Below are 14,034 nucleotides of genomic sequence, written 5' to 3'. Positions count from 1 at the left end.
TAGGCACTAGGGGGAGGGTTAGAGATAGGCACTAAGGGGAGGGTTAGAGATAGGCACTAGGGGGAGGGTTAGGGATAGGCACTATGGGGAGAGAGTTAGGGTTAGGCACTAGTGGGAGGGTTAGAGATAGGCACTAGGGGGAGGGTTAGGGATAGGCACTAGAGGTAGCATTAGGGATAGGCTCTAGGGGGAGATTTAAGGCTAGGCACTAGGAGGAGGGTTAGGGATAGGCACTAGGAGGTCAGGCAATAGGGGGAGGGTTAGGGATAGGCACTAGGGAGAGGGTTAGGGATAGGCACTAAGGGGAGGGTTAGGGATAGGCACTAAGGGGAGGGTTAGAGATAGGCACTAGGGGGAGAGTTAGAGATAGGCCCTAGGGGTAGGGTTAGGGATAGGCACTAAGGGGAGGGTTAGAGAGAGGCACTAGGGGGTGGGTTAGTGATAGGCACTAGGGGGAGGGTTAGAGATAGGCACTAGGGGGAGAGTTAGGGATAGGCTCTAGGGGGAGTTTAAGGGCTAGGCACTAGGAGGAGGGTCAGGGCTAGGCACTAGGGGGAGGGTTAGGGCTAGGCACTAGGGGGAGGGTTAGTGATATGCACTAGGAGGAGGGTCAAGCACTAGGTGGAAGGTTTGGGGTAGGCATTAGGGAGGGCATTAGGGATAGGCACTAGGGGGAGGATTAGGGATAGGCACTAGGGCAGGTTTAGAGATAGGCACTAGGGGGAGGGTTAGGGAGAGATTTAGGTATAGGCACTAGGAGGAAGGTTAGGGTTAGGCACTAAGGGGAGGTTAAGGGATAGGTACTAGGGGGAGAGTTATAGATAGGCACTAGGCGGAGGGTTAGGGATAGACACTAGGGGGAGAGTAATAGATAGGCACTAGGGGGAGGGTTAGGGTAGGCACTAGGGGGAGAGTTATAGATAGGCACTAGGGGGAGGGTTAGGGATAGGCACTAGGGGAAAGGTATAGGTATAGGCACTAGGGGGAGGGTTACGCTGCTGGGGGGCAGTTATGTTTAGGCTGTGGGGAGGTTTAGGAGTAGGGCTAGAGTAATTACAGGCAGGTGTCAGTATCCTAACCCTGTTGGGATGCCGGTGTCAGGATTCTGACTGTCAGGATCCTGAGAGCCGGCATCCCGTACCCAACCCGTCTAGCCAATATTCATAGTTAATAGCTAACATTATATGTGACATTTTATTATTAATGGAAATGTCCGTATACTGTACACAGGGATTTTTTTCTCTAAACTTAATGAAGCCTGCAAATAGAGGTAACCTAACGTATTGGTGCTGGGTATGATACAAACACTGACAACAAGCAGATGATATGGCGGTGTTCATCATAAATTAGTCTTATCAGTAGTTGTTTTGTAAGGAAATATGACGTAAAACCAGAACCAGTACCTTTTAGTCAATATGTGTCATTTACATTAATAGGTGTTTGAGCAGTTTGCAAAGACTCGGATTAAGGAAGAATATAAAGAAAAGCGAAGTAAATTAATGCTTGCCAAAGAAGAATTTAAAAAGCTTCTCGAAGAATCCAAGTTGTCCCCAAGGTACAGTAAGCAACATTCATAGAACACATTGTTGTACTGTATGAGCCTATTGTACTGTAATTTATATCTTTATTAACTGCCTGTTGTTATTTTTATCTATCGCATATAACTCTGCTTTACAGCAATGGGAAAATTATTACATCCATCACATCCTGCAGTGAAACATTAGAGGAAGATTTACTAACTGATATTAATTATGCTGCAAAAGTACAGCAAATAAAGTCAGGCAGTAAACACTGGTAAGGTGACTATAAATGAGTCCACAGCAAAGTATTAACTACAGGAGGACTTATAGTATGTAGTCAAATGGTTACATTCAGAATGTCGATACCAGAATGTCAATAACAGTCTGAATGTCGATAGTCACAATGTCGACAGACAGACCATAATAGTATTAGGGTTAGGCAGCTGTTAGGATAGGATTAGGCTGCAGATAAGCTGCCACTGAGGTTAGGGTTAGTGTCCAAATGTGCTCAAAACACTTGCTGACATGCTAACTGTCAACATTAACAATGTCAACATTATGGCAGAGGCGTCACCCGGTGCACACCCTGACTATCCCTGCATGCCGAAGGCACGCCCGCACCCGAAATGAGGGAGTGGTCTAAAATAAAGGAGCCCAGCTATTCTGCGCTCACGGGGGAACCCAATGGTTTCACTCCGGGGGCAGCCCAGAATAGCTGGAGATGTTGGGCCATCCCTGGAGACTGGACTGTCAGCACTGTCGGCTCTACTTCTACGACAGGAGCCGGGTGCTGTAGGAGAATGTCACACCGCAGCACCCGGCTACTGTCACTGCAGAGGAGCCGGCATTTTGGTGTCACTTTAGACGGGAGATCCGGACGGTGAAAACAATTGAATATTGTCGTATGCATAATAGGGACATTTGATATTAAAGTAAAAGGCTGATGCTCAGAACAATAGGGGCATGGAATATTATATGAAAGATAGACACTACTTCAGCAATTTGAGACACTATCATCATCTCCTATATTATAATCAGATTAGTGAACACAGGTGGGATTTCTCTTTTAGAGTACAGTAGAATCCCGATTTTCCAGGATCGCATTAATTGTGATGCAAATTAGCACGGCAGCTAACAATAAATATATTTTATTGCTCCCTGGTACTCCAGTATATAATAAATACTGTAAAGTAAAAACTGTAGGTAGTTCGAACTAGGCTCCACACAACTTTTTCTGGTGCGTACCCCTATGTACTCTCCTACATACTATGTTCAACTGTCCGTTTTGACTTCATCAAGTGACCAATGTCCACATTAGCAGCTAAATACAATACAGTAGGTACTGTATATATTTTAGGAAAACCATAATATAAATTATCCAGACACACACTTCCCCCTTTTACCCGAGAAAATCAAGGTTCTACTGTAGCATCACAGATGGTGTAGTGGTTAGCATTACTGTCTCACAGCATGAGGTCTTGAGTTCAATTACCGGTCATTTTACATATGTGTGGAGTTTGTATGTTCTCTCTGTGTTTGTGTGGGTTCCCGCCGGGTGCTCCGGTTTTCTCCCACAACCCAAAAACAAACTGGTGGGCTAATTGGCTCCTGCCAAAAAATAACCCTATTGCACAATTGTGTGCAGGTGATAGGGAATATATATTGTAACCTTTCCTGGGCCAGGAACTGATGCGAGTGACTGAAACACAGTATTCTGTGGGTTCAACCCGGCTTGCGATGCAGTGTGAAGAGGTAACCCAGGTCGATGCGACCCACGTCCCGTTCACAGCATAGGAAGAGCCGTCACTTGGAGATGATCTCATCTCCAATCACTGGCTCGACACGTGATGACGGTGACATCAATGATCCGGCAGTAAGCCGGGTTGGGCCGCCAGTCTGAAAGGGGTCTCAAAATGCCACACTTGCTATATTTTCACCAGTGAAAATGTGTTGATGAATCTTTTTCTTTTGTCTTTCTTTTTAGAAGCTCATTTAAGGAATTTGCAGAGAAGTATGGGAGAGATCAGCGATTCCGTGTTGTTCAGAAAAAGAAAGATCAGGAACATTTCTTCAACCAATTTATTAATTCTCTTAAAAAAAGGGACAAAGAAAACAGAATGCGGCTGCGGAAAATGAGATAAAAGGAACCAACACTGTCTACGCCTGCATTAAACATTTCTTGTATGTTGTAGCTGTTGGAAGAGTAATGGAAATGTTTCCTTTATAGTTTGTCAGACAGAGAAATCCAGAAAGGATATTACATTCCCATGACTTGACCTGCCTACTATATAAAGGGTATCTCCGCAGAAGAAAATGAAACTCTCAAAGTAATATGTTTCATATTGAAGCTATTTTTTTTTACAATGTTCAGTTTAATGTGTCTCTATTTACCATTATAATGTAAGTACTATATTTAGTTGCTTTGATTATGCAAATGACCTGTGAAATGCACAATGTACAAAATCTCAATAAAGTGACAATAAAAGCCTACAGTATTCTAATGTGTCAAAGTCAAAAAAGCACATTTACACTATAATACATGTTACGGGAAAGACCAATGTTCTATCACTGTCCATACGCCATTGTCTGAGTGGTAAAATATGATGGTTAATTCTATTTGTGAAAGTGTTAAAATCTTCAATTACGTTGTTAGCACAAAAAGTGTACAAACTCCGACAGTCGCACTTTGGTGTAAGTAACTTGCTCATTAAAGTTACTGTAATAGTTATTTTGTAAAACCATCAAATGTTCTGTTATTTTTATTGTATGCCAACAGTATGCATGGGATTTTTCTCATCGACTTTGTATACACAAATATTTTAACTTTTTTTTTATCAATAAATATTTTAAGAAAGTTTAACTTTTTTCAATTTATGGAGTTTATTGTGTTTAAATGCCATGTTAAAAATCAATGTTTCATTTCCAATAATAAAATCCTTTTTTTTATGCAGTCACATTATTGGACAGATTAAATATACCTAAAAGGGAGCAAGCGGGAAATTATTAAAATTGGGGCAAGGGGCTGCAACACAGCAGCTGTCGTTTTACAGTGGCCTACCTTTTTGTTACCTGCGATGGTCAAACTTTGCCGTACCTAGTATACTGTAGCCGGGCTGGTCCAAGCCTGCTAGTGATATTTTACCGCCAGCAATCCTTGGCATCCTGGATCCTTGGAGTTAAGAGGGTCGTCTGGGAGATGTAGCCAACTAGATGCCATCTAGGTTGTCTCAAGTGCAGCTAATATTAATTCATACATTAAAGTTCTGCCATAAAGTCAGATCTGGAAGGCCATAGCCCCCAAGATTACAGTCTGGCAGTCTCGGATCTGAGAACTGATTTGAAATATTAAACAACTGCCTCAAAAACACTGAATGTGATCTTTTTTCAACAATCCCTGAAAGAGCTGCAAGATGACTAGAAAACCCAAGCAGAGATATAATAATTTCCTTCTACAGACATGTGAAATACTGTATATAGACAATGAAAGAAGATTAAATCATTTAATGGTTTGGGGACATCAAGAATGTATCCCTCTGGGTCAGGTACCAGTAGCACGTGCAGGGGGGGTTTCTGAGTACCCAGAAACCCCCCCCTGACAGCCTCGAGAGCAGACACCATGTTGTTAAGCCCCCCCTCGTGGCATTTTGCCGCAATGTGCGAGTTAATAAGGAGGAGGCGGAGCCAATATGACACAATTCTATTAGAATTATGACATTCGGCTACGCCCCCCTCAATTGATTCACGAATCACATCATTTTGCCGCTAGGGGGGGAGCCTACTGACATGGTGCGGGCCCGCCAGGTCCGATCCCTGCAGTTGCTTCAAGGTAAGTTTAATGTATTTGTGTGTAAGGTATGTGTGCCATATGTATGTGTGTACATATATGTATGTGTGTGTGTATATGTATGTTTGTGTATGTATATATGTGTGTGTGTGTGCGTGTGTGGAAACCCCCCTGGAATATTCCTGCGTTTGCCCCTGGGAAGAGTAACTACAATCCTGCACAATACCTTCAACAAATTGTGAGATTGTAAACATGAAACTAGAGATGAGCGTTCCGGTTTTGAATCCCTTCTTTTTGCCAAAATAGCGCAAGTTCGGATTTATCTTATTGGCTGTTCAAAACAGGTGAGAGGCAGTTAGCCAATATGAGGCCGTTTTTGAGATCCAACCATAATTAAGTAAAACCAAACCGCTCATCTCTACTTGAAACTGAGGGGAAATGCAACAGATATCAGTAGGTTAAAAAATTTCACTTTGAAGTAAAGTGCAGTTTTTATTCTTTTTGTAGATTAAAAAAAAGGGTGGTTGGTGTCCATCTTATTAAGTTTAAATATTTTTTAAGATGCATGGTTAGATTTAATGTTTATATCATTGTCTAATAAATGTATATTGTTTGCAGGTCTTGCAGTGAAATTAACTTGGCGTGTTTATCCTGAGATTGCGATTACTGTAGCACTCAAATAGCTAATTGAATAGTTTGACTCATCCAACTAACTATTTATGGAATCGACTACTATACCCGAGCAGACCCTCAAATCTATAAACATTCTCTGAAATCAATATTCTATTTAGGATTGGCAGGTTGACGATGTTTGTTTAACAATTATTTTTGTAGAGCTGGATATCAGTGTACTTTTTGATACCTTTGTATCTGCTTCGGTGGGCCACATGTCGTCAAAAACTGTCCTCAGCCTGCCAAGGGGAAATCCTCAAACAAACCAGGTGGAACTTCAAAGGAAAGTGCCTTTACCCATCTGCCATGGGACATTGCTTACATGGATTTCTCCATACCCAGATCAAGGTGAGGCAGAAATGTTAAAACTGCGTTTCACCAAGCATTTACAAATCTTAGTAGTTTGGCATTTGTTGTCTGGTTTACCAAAGAATTTGAAATTTGGAAGTGAATTACCACAAAACAGTGATGAAAGAGGTGAGTTTGGGGCGAATGGCCCCAAATATGGCTGCACTAAAACAAAGTTTTAGATACTATGAAGGATAAATTTAATAAAATTAGAAATTAGAAACTATTTATGTACAGTCTGGCTGGAATAAACTGGCAGATGCTCAGTTGGATTAAACCATAGGGAATTTAGAGGCCACGTCAAATCCTTGACCTCTTTGTAATGTTCCTCAAACCATTCCTGAATATTTTCTTGTAGTACTGCACAGAACATTGGGCCTCATTCAGCAAGGAACGCAGTTGTTAATATGCATGCAATCGGTCGATTGTTGTACTGCGCAAGCATAAGTATCGCAGTGCGTGTGCGTGAACTAGCAATTGCGTTTGGAACTGCAATTGCAGAGACTACGCATACCCAGAGCAGAGTGCTGTTTGTGGGTGGTGACATGGGGGGGTGGTCAGCTGAACGCAGGCGTGCCAGTGCGTGGCAACGTCGTTGCAGGGGTGTGCATAAATTATCCACTGTGTGGCCATAAGCAGCCATAGCACTGATAGCGTGCCTGGCTGTTAGCAATTTCTGAGATGTCAGGGCTTGTGCAAGTGTGCATATGGGTCCGATGTTACTGATTGTTTCACCATGTTGTCCTAGTATACAGATGTGAGTAAGGGGAAGTGGGCGTGTTTATGTCTGCCTGCGATGGCAATGTGAATGCAAACATTAAATAGCACTGCTGATATTAGCAACTGCGGTGCGTGCCTATAAGCAGAATTGTGATCCATAGTGAATTGGACTCATTTTCCTGCTGAAAAAGGTCATTGCCATCAAGGAATACTGTTGGCATGAAGGGGTGTATTGGTCTGCAATAATGATTAGGTAGGCAGTAAATGTCAAAGTGACATCCACATGAATGTCAGGACCCAAAGTTTCTCAGTAGAACATTACTCAGCATCACACTGTTCTGTCAGCTTGCCTTCTTCCCATAGTGTAGCCTGGTCCCGTCTCATTCCCCAGGCTAACAACGCACACACTCTCTGCCGTCCACATGATGTAAAAGAAAATATGATTCATTAGACCAGGCCACCTTCTACCATTGCTACATGGCCCAGTTCTGACACTCACATGACCATTGTAGTGCCTACGGCAGTGGTCAGAGGCATTCTAGTCTGTGGCTACACAGCCCCATATGCAGCAATCTGTGATGAACTGTATGTTATGACACCTTTCTATCGAAGCCAGCATTTACTTGTGCTACAATAGCTTTTCTGTGGGATTATGCCAGACGGGCTAGCCTTCACTACCCATGCTCATCAATGAGCCTTGGGTGCCCACGACCCTGTCACCGGCTAACCGGTTGTCCTTCCTTGGACCACTTTGGTAGGCACTCACCACCGTATACCGGAAACACCCCACATAACCTGCAGTTTTGGAGATGCTCTCACCCATTATCTAGTGATCACAATTTGGCCCTTGGTAGAGATCACTGAGGGCCTTTATCTTGCCCATATTTCCTGCTTCCAACACATGAACTTCAAGAACTGATTGTTCACTTTCTGTCTAATATGTCCCAGGACAGGTGCCATTGTAACAAGATAAATAATATTGTTGACTTCACCTGTCAGTGGCTTTAATGTTATGGCTGATGGGCCACATGCTGCCAAAGAGTGTTCTCGGCCTGCCGTGGGATCATCCTCATGCAAACCAGGTGGAGCCTAAAAGTATCTTGGGACATTGCTCAGGGGGCTTTCTTGATACCCAGATTTAGCTGAATCAATCTTGTAAAGTCCATGCCTCAAGGGGTCAGAGCTGTTTATGGTGGCATTGGGTGGACCTACACACTAATAGGCAGGTGGTTTTAATGTGTTGAAGGTGCTTGACACATTGAGATGCATTAAGCTATTTAAAACATCAGGGCATAAGAACTTTCTTGTCTGTTAGACCAAATACAGACTGTGGAGTCCCCTTGGTCTAAGCAGACATTTTCATCTAATTGCTGATATATATATGTATGTGCAACAATTGCTACCAGAGAGCTCCTGTCCTAAAGCAGCTTCCAGCCTCCCAGGGACCCAGCAATCAGGTGCTGACCAATTCTACTTGCACACATGGGCCAGTAATCATAGAGACGCATTGGCACCTGACTATAGCCCAGTGCATACGGATCCTTACTCTTTACTCTCTACATCCGCCACTGGAGACAGGTTAGTGATGATAGAACCAGAGTTACACTGTATCAGCCTCCTGATACGCAGTTTACCAAAAGACTGGGGATTGAAAGTTTGCTGATTAAAACACTTGGAGGGAGCGCTTTATATGCAGCTGCCTATCACAGTGACCTGAACTCAAGCTAATAACGGGGCGCAGTATACAATAGACTGGCCTCAGCTATATCATACAGAGATCTAACAAAGTGCTTCTGTACATCCACGGACCCTATACAACCTAGAGTTACACATTGTGTAACATCCGATTAACAGCACCTAGGAAACGTTGCAGTTGAAAGTCATTGCGGCGACCTGGATACGGGCTAGTTATTAAGTATATAGTACACCTTCTACTGCATTCTCCAACAGGATAACTCTATCCCCATTTTCTGAATATAACAATGTATTGTTTTGGTCTGTGGCAGTTCTTACATTCAAAGAAGCTTATAGAGATTGCACAGCTTTACCAAGGAACCTAACATTGGGACATACTGTATATGATATCACTCTGACATACAGCAAAAGTTTTTTCCACAAGATTACATTTATGCCAGTAGTTAATACAACAGCCTTTTAAAACGTACTAATATTTGCGTGAATTAGGTTAACTGTATTATGTTTGATTTTTATTGTAGATCAATAAATGTAGTGTTTTTATATTTAAATGAAGAGTCTTTGGGATACTCTGCACAATTAATATTTACACAAGCGCAGTGGATAACATAACTTTGGTTTTCTGGTTTGCACACCCTCTTTAAATCGATAGCAGCTGTGTATATGTGTACAGGAAGTCTAATAGAGTGCATGTGACAACTCTCTTGTATTAATAGCGGTTATGGCTGATGGGTGTACATATTAGGGGTGAGCGGGTTCGGATTTCTGAAATCCGAACCCTCCCGAGCCCCCCCGATCCGAGTCCGATCCGAGTCAGGCTCGACTTTTCCCGCCTGACTCGGATCTGAAATCGAGGCAAAACGTCATCATCCCGCCTTCCGAGTCTCACGGGTTTTGGATCCTATATAAGGTACCCGCGTCGGCGCCATTTTCTCACTCGGCTGTGGACAGTGAAGAGGGAGGGTGGGAGTTAGGGCTGTGTAGTGTAGTGTAGTGTAGTGCTGCTGTTGTCCACTACTTCAAAGTCCATAGGGGCTGGCTGTGTTGTGCTGTGCTGCTGTTGTTAATAGGGGCTGTGTCCACTACTTCAAAGTCCATAGGGGCTGGCTGGACTGTGTTGTGCAGTCAGTTCTCCATAGGGGCTGTGTCCACTCCAAAGTCCTGTGCAGTGTCCCAGTCCTAAAGGGGTGCTGTAGTGTTGTCCAGGGGGTGCTCTGTCCATCAGGGGTGCTCCCCCCAAGTGCTAAAAAAATAATATATTTTCTGTGTTTGTGAATTGTGTGCGCAGTAGCCGCACGTGCATCAACAAAGTAGTGCCAAGCGTGCGCCTGTGTCATAAGTAAAGGGCCGGCTGGCTTGACCGTTAAAGGGTGCTGTAACCCCCGAAAGTACACTCCAGTCCAAACCAAAAAAAAAATTATTTTCTGTGTTTGTGAATTGTGTGCGCAGTAGCCGCACATGCATCAACAAAGTAGTGCCAAGCGTGCGCCTGTGTCATAAGTAAAGGGCCGGCTGGCTTGACTGTTAAGGGTGCTGTAACCCCCGAAAGTACACTCCAGTCCAAACCAGAAAAAAAATTATTTTCTGTGTTTGTGAATTGTGTGCGCAGTAGCCGCACGTGCATCAACAAAGTAGTGCCAAGCGTGCGCCTGTGTCATAAGTAAAGGGCCGGCTGGCTTGACCGTTAAGGGTGCTGTAACCCCCGAAAGTACACTCCAGTCCAAACCAAAAAAAAAATTATTTTCTGTGTTTGTGAATTGTGTGCGCAGTAGCCGCACGTGCATCAACAAAGTAGTGCCAAGCGTGCGCCTGTGTCATAAGTAAAGGGCCGGCTGGCTTGACCGTTAAGGGTGCTGTAACCCCCGAAACTACACTCCAGTCCAAACCAAAAAAAAAATATTTTCTGTGTTTGTGAATTGTGTGCGCAGTAGCCGCACATGCATCAACAAAGTAGTGCCAAGCGTGCGCCTGTGTCATAAGTAAAGGGCCGGCTGGCTAGACCGTTAAGGGTGCTGTAACCCCCGAAAGTACACTCCAGTCCAAACCAAAAAAAAAATTATTTTCTGTGTTTGTGAATTGTGTGCGCAGTAGCCGCACGTGCATCAACAAAGTAGTGCCAAGCGTGCGCCTGTGTCATAAGTAAAGGGCCGGCTGGCTTGACCGTTAAAGGGTGCTGTAACCCCCGAAAGTACACTCCAGTCCAAACAAAAAAAAAAATATTTTCTGTGTTTGTGAATTGTGTGCGCAGTAGCCGCACGTGCATCAACAAAGTAGTGCCAAGCGTGCGCCTGTGTCATAAGTAAAGGGCCAGCTGGCTTGACCGTTAAAGGGTGCTGTAACCCCCGAAAGTACACTCCAGTCCAAACCAAAAAAAAAATTATTTTCTGTGTTTGTGAATTGTGTGCGCAGTAGCTGCACGTGCATCAACAAAGTAGTGCCAAGCGTGCACCTGTGTCATAAGTAAAGGGCCGGCTGGCTTGACCGTTAAGGGTGCTGTAACCCCCGAAAGTACACTCCAGTCCAAACAAAAAAAAAAATTATTTTCTGTGTTTGTGAATTGTGTGCGCAGTAGCCGCACGTGCATCAACAAAGTAGTGCCAAGCGTGCGCCTGTGTCATAAGTAAAGGGCCGGCTGGCTTGACCGTTAAGGGTGCTGTAACCCCCGAAAGTACACTCCAGTCCAAACCAAAAAAAAAATTATTTTCTGTGTTTAGCCGCACGTATATATCAAATCGATATAACATAAATGGAGGACCAAACTTTCTCCGATAAAAATAAAATAGAGAAAGATCAAGAACCACTTCCTCCTAGTGCTGAAGCTGCTGCCACTAGTCATGACATAGACGATAACATGCCATCAACGTCGTCTGCCAAGGTCGATGCCCAATGTCATAGTAGAGGGCACATACAATCCCAAATGGCAAAGTTCAGGAAAATGACCTTGAAAAAGACATTTAAATCAGCTGAAGAGAAACATAAACTTGCCAATATGCCATTTACGACACGGAGTGGCAAGGAATGGCTAAGGTCGATCCCTAGTATGTTCATGACTAGTGGTTCAGCTTCACATGACGATGGAAGCCCTCCTCCCACTAAAAAAATCAAAAGAGTTAAGCTGGCAAAAGCACAGCGAAGAACTGTGCTTTCTAAGAAGATATCACAAATCCCCAAGGAGAGTCCAAGTGTGGTGGTGGCTGCGATGCCTGACCTTCCCAGCACTGGACGGGAAGAGGTGGCTCTTTCCACCATTTGCACGCCCCCTGCAAGTGCTGAAAGGAGCACCCACAGTCCACTTGCTGATATGCAAATTGAAGATGTCACTGTTGAAGTACAACAGGATGAGGATACTGGTGTAGCTGGCGCTGAGGAGGAAGTTGGCGAGGAGGATTCTGATGGTGATGTGGTTTGTTTAAATCAGGCTCCGGGGGAGACAGTTGTTGTCCGTGGGATGAAAAAGCCCATCACGGTCATGCCTGGGCAGAAGACCAAACATTCCACCTCTTTGGTCTGGCAATATTTCTATCCAAATCTGGACAACAACTGTCTTGCCATATGTACCATATGTAAAGGTGAAATAAGTAGGGGTAGGGACGTCAACCACCTAGGAACATCCTCCCTTATCCGGCACCTGCAGCGCGTTCATAAAAAGTTACTGTCAAGTTCAGAAACTTTGGCTAAGACCGTAAGCAGTCCAGGGACACCTAAATCCCGTTGTCCTGTTGTATCCAAGCGCCTGCAAACCACACCGTCAGCTCCCTCCTCGTCAATTTCCTCCTTAGTCAGGATCGGAAGTAGTCCTGCAGGCCATGTCACTGGCATGACTGACTCTCCTATCCGGGATTCCTCTGGAGGATCCTGCATTGCTACGCCTACTGCTGCCGCTGCTGCTGTTGCTGCTGCTGGGAGTCGTTCATCATCCCAGAGAGGAAGTAGGAACACCACTACTTTTACTAAACAATTGACCCTCCAACAGTCCTTAGCGAGGAGGATGAAGTACGACAGCAGTCATCCTGAAGCAAAACGTATAACTGAGGCCTTGACTGCTATGTTGGTGTTAGACGTGCGTCCGGTATCCGCCATTAGTGCAGTGGGATTTAGACAATTGATGGAGGTAGTGTGTCCCCGGTTCCAAATCCCATCTAGATTCCACTTCACTAGGCAGGCGATACCGAGACTGTACAGAAACGTCAGAAAAAGTGTCCTCAGTGTCCTGAAAAATGCCATTGTACACAATGTCCACTTAACCACGGACATGTGGACAAGTGGAACAGGGCAGACTAAGGACTATATGACTGTGACAGCCCACTTGGTAGATGTATCACCTTACGCAGCAACAGCAGCAGCGTCACCAGTAGCAGCATCTCAGAAACGCCAGCTCGTTACAAGGCAGGCTACGCTGTGTATCACCGGTTTCAGTAAGAGGCACACTGCCGACAATCTCTTAGAGAAACTGAGGGAAATCATCGCCCAGTGGCTTACCCCACTTAGACTCTCCAGGGGATTTGTGATATCTGACAACGCCACCAATATTGTGCGGGCATTACATCTGGGCAAATTCCAGCACGTCCCATGTTTTGCTCACACAATAAACTTGGTGGTGCAGAATTTTCTGAAAAGCGACAGGGGCGTGCAGGAGACGCTTTGGGTGGCCCGAAAAATTTCTGGCCACTTTCGCCATTCAGCGACAGCGTGCCGAAGACTGGAGCGCCAGCAAACACTCTTGAACCTGCCCCGCCATCACCTGAAGCAAGAGGTTGTGACGAGGTGGAACTCAACCCTCTATATGCTTCAGAGGATGGAGGAGCAGCAAAAGGCCATACAAGCCTATACATCCACCTATGACATAGGCAAAGGAGGGGGTATGCACCTGACTCAAGCGCAGTGGAGAATGATTTCCGTGTTGTGCAAGGTTCTCCAGCCCTTCGAACTTGCCACACGTGATGTCAGTTCAGACACAGCCAGCTTGAGTCAGGTCATTCCCCTCATCAGGCTTTTGCAGAAGCAGCTGGAGAAAGTGAAGGAGGAGCTAAGACGGAGCGATTCCGCTCGGCATGTGGGACTTGTGGATGAAGCCCTTCATTCGCTTTGCCAGGATTCCAGGGTGGTCAATCTGTTGAAATCAGACCACTACATTTTGGCCACCGTGCTTGATCCTAGGTTTAAAGCCTATGTGGTGTCTCTCTTTCCGGCCGACACAAGCCTGCAGAGGTGCAAAGACCTGCTGGTGAACACACTGTCAGCTGAAGCGGAACGTGACACGTCAACGGCTCCTTCTTCATTTTCTCCAGCAACTGG

At 44.8% G+C, this 14,034-nt stretch overlaps 1 protein-coding gene across 2 annotated transcripts in view; it reads left to right on the top strand.

The window, feature by feature from the left end:
- TCERG1L (transcription elongation regulator 1 like) overlaps positions 1-4,337 on the top strand; it is a 325,549-nt gene extending 321,212 nt beyond the window's left edge. For both annotated transcript variants that reach the window (XM_088476871.1, XM_088476870.1), the window contains exons 13-14: positions 1,437-1,555; positions 3,505-4,337. In XM_088476871.1, coding sequence (XP_088332997.1) covers positions 1,437-1,555; positions 3,505-3,661 — 276 coding nt within the window. In that variant the 3' untranslated portion in view covers positions 3,662-4,337. The remainder of the gene's footprint in view (positions 1-1,436; positions 1,556-3,504) is intronic.
- Positions 4,338-14,034: the final 9,697 nt, after the last annotated feature.

The sequence above is a fragment of the Taudactylus pleione genome, unplaced genomic scaffold (genome assembly GCF_031769625.1).
Source record: "Taudactylus pleione unplaced genomic scaffold, aTauple2 ptg000198l, whole genome shotgun sequence".
Classification (NCBI taxonomy): Eukaryota; Metazoa; Chordata; class Amphibia; order Anura; family Myobatrachidae; genus Taudactylus; species Taudactylus pleione.
The sequence above is the reverse complement of the archived record's forward strand: the minus strand, read 5'-3'. Positions and strand labels throughout refer to the sequence as shown.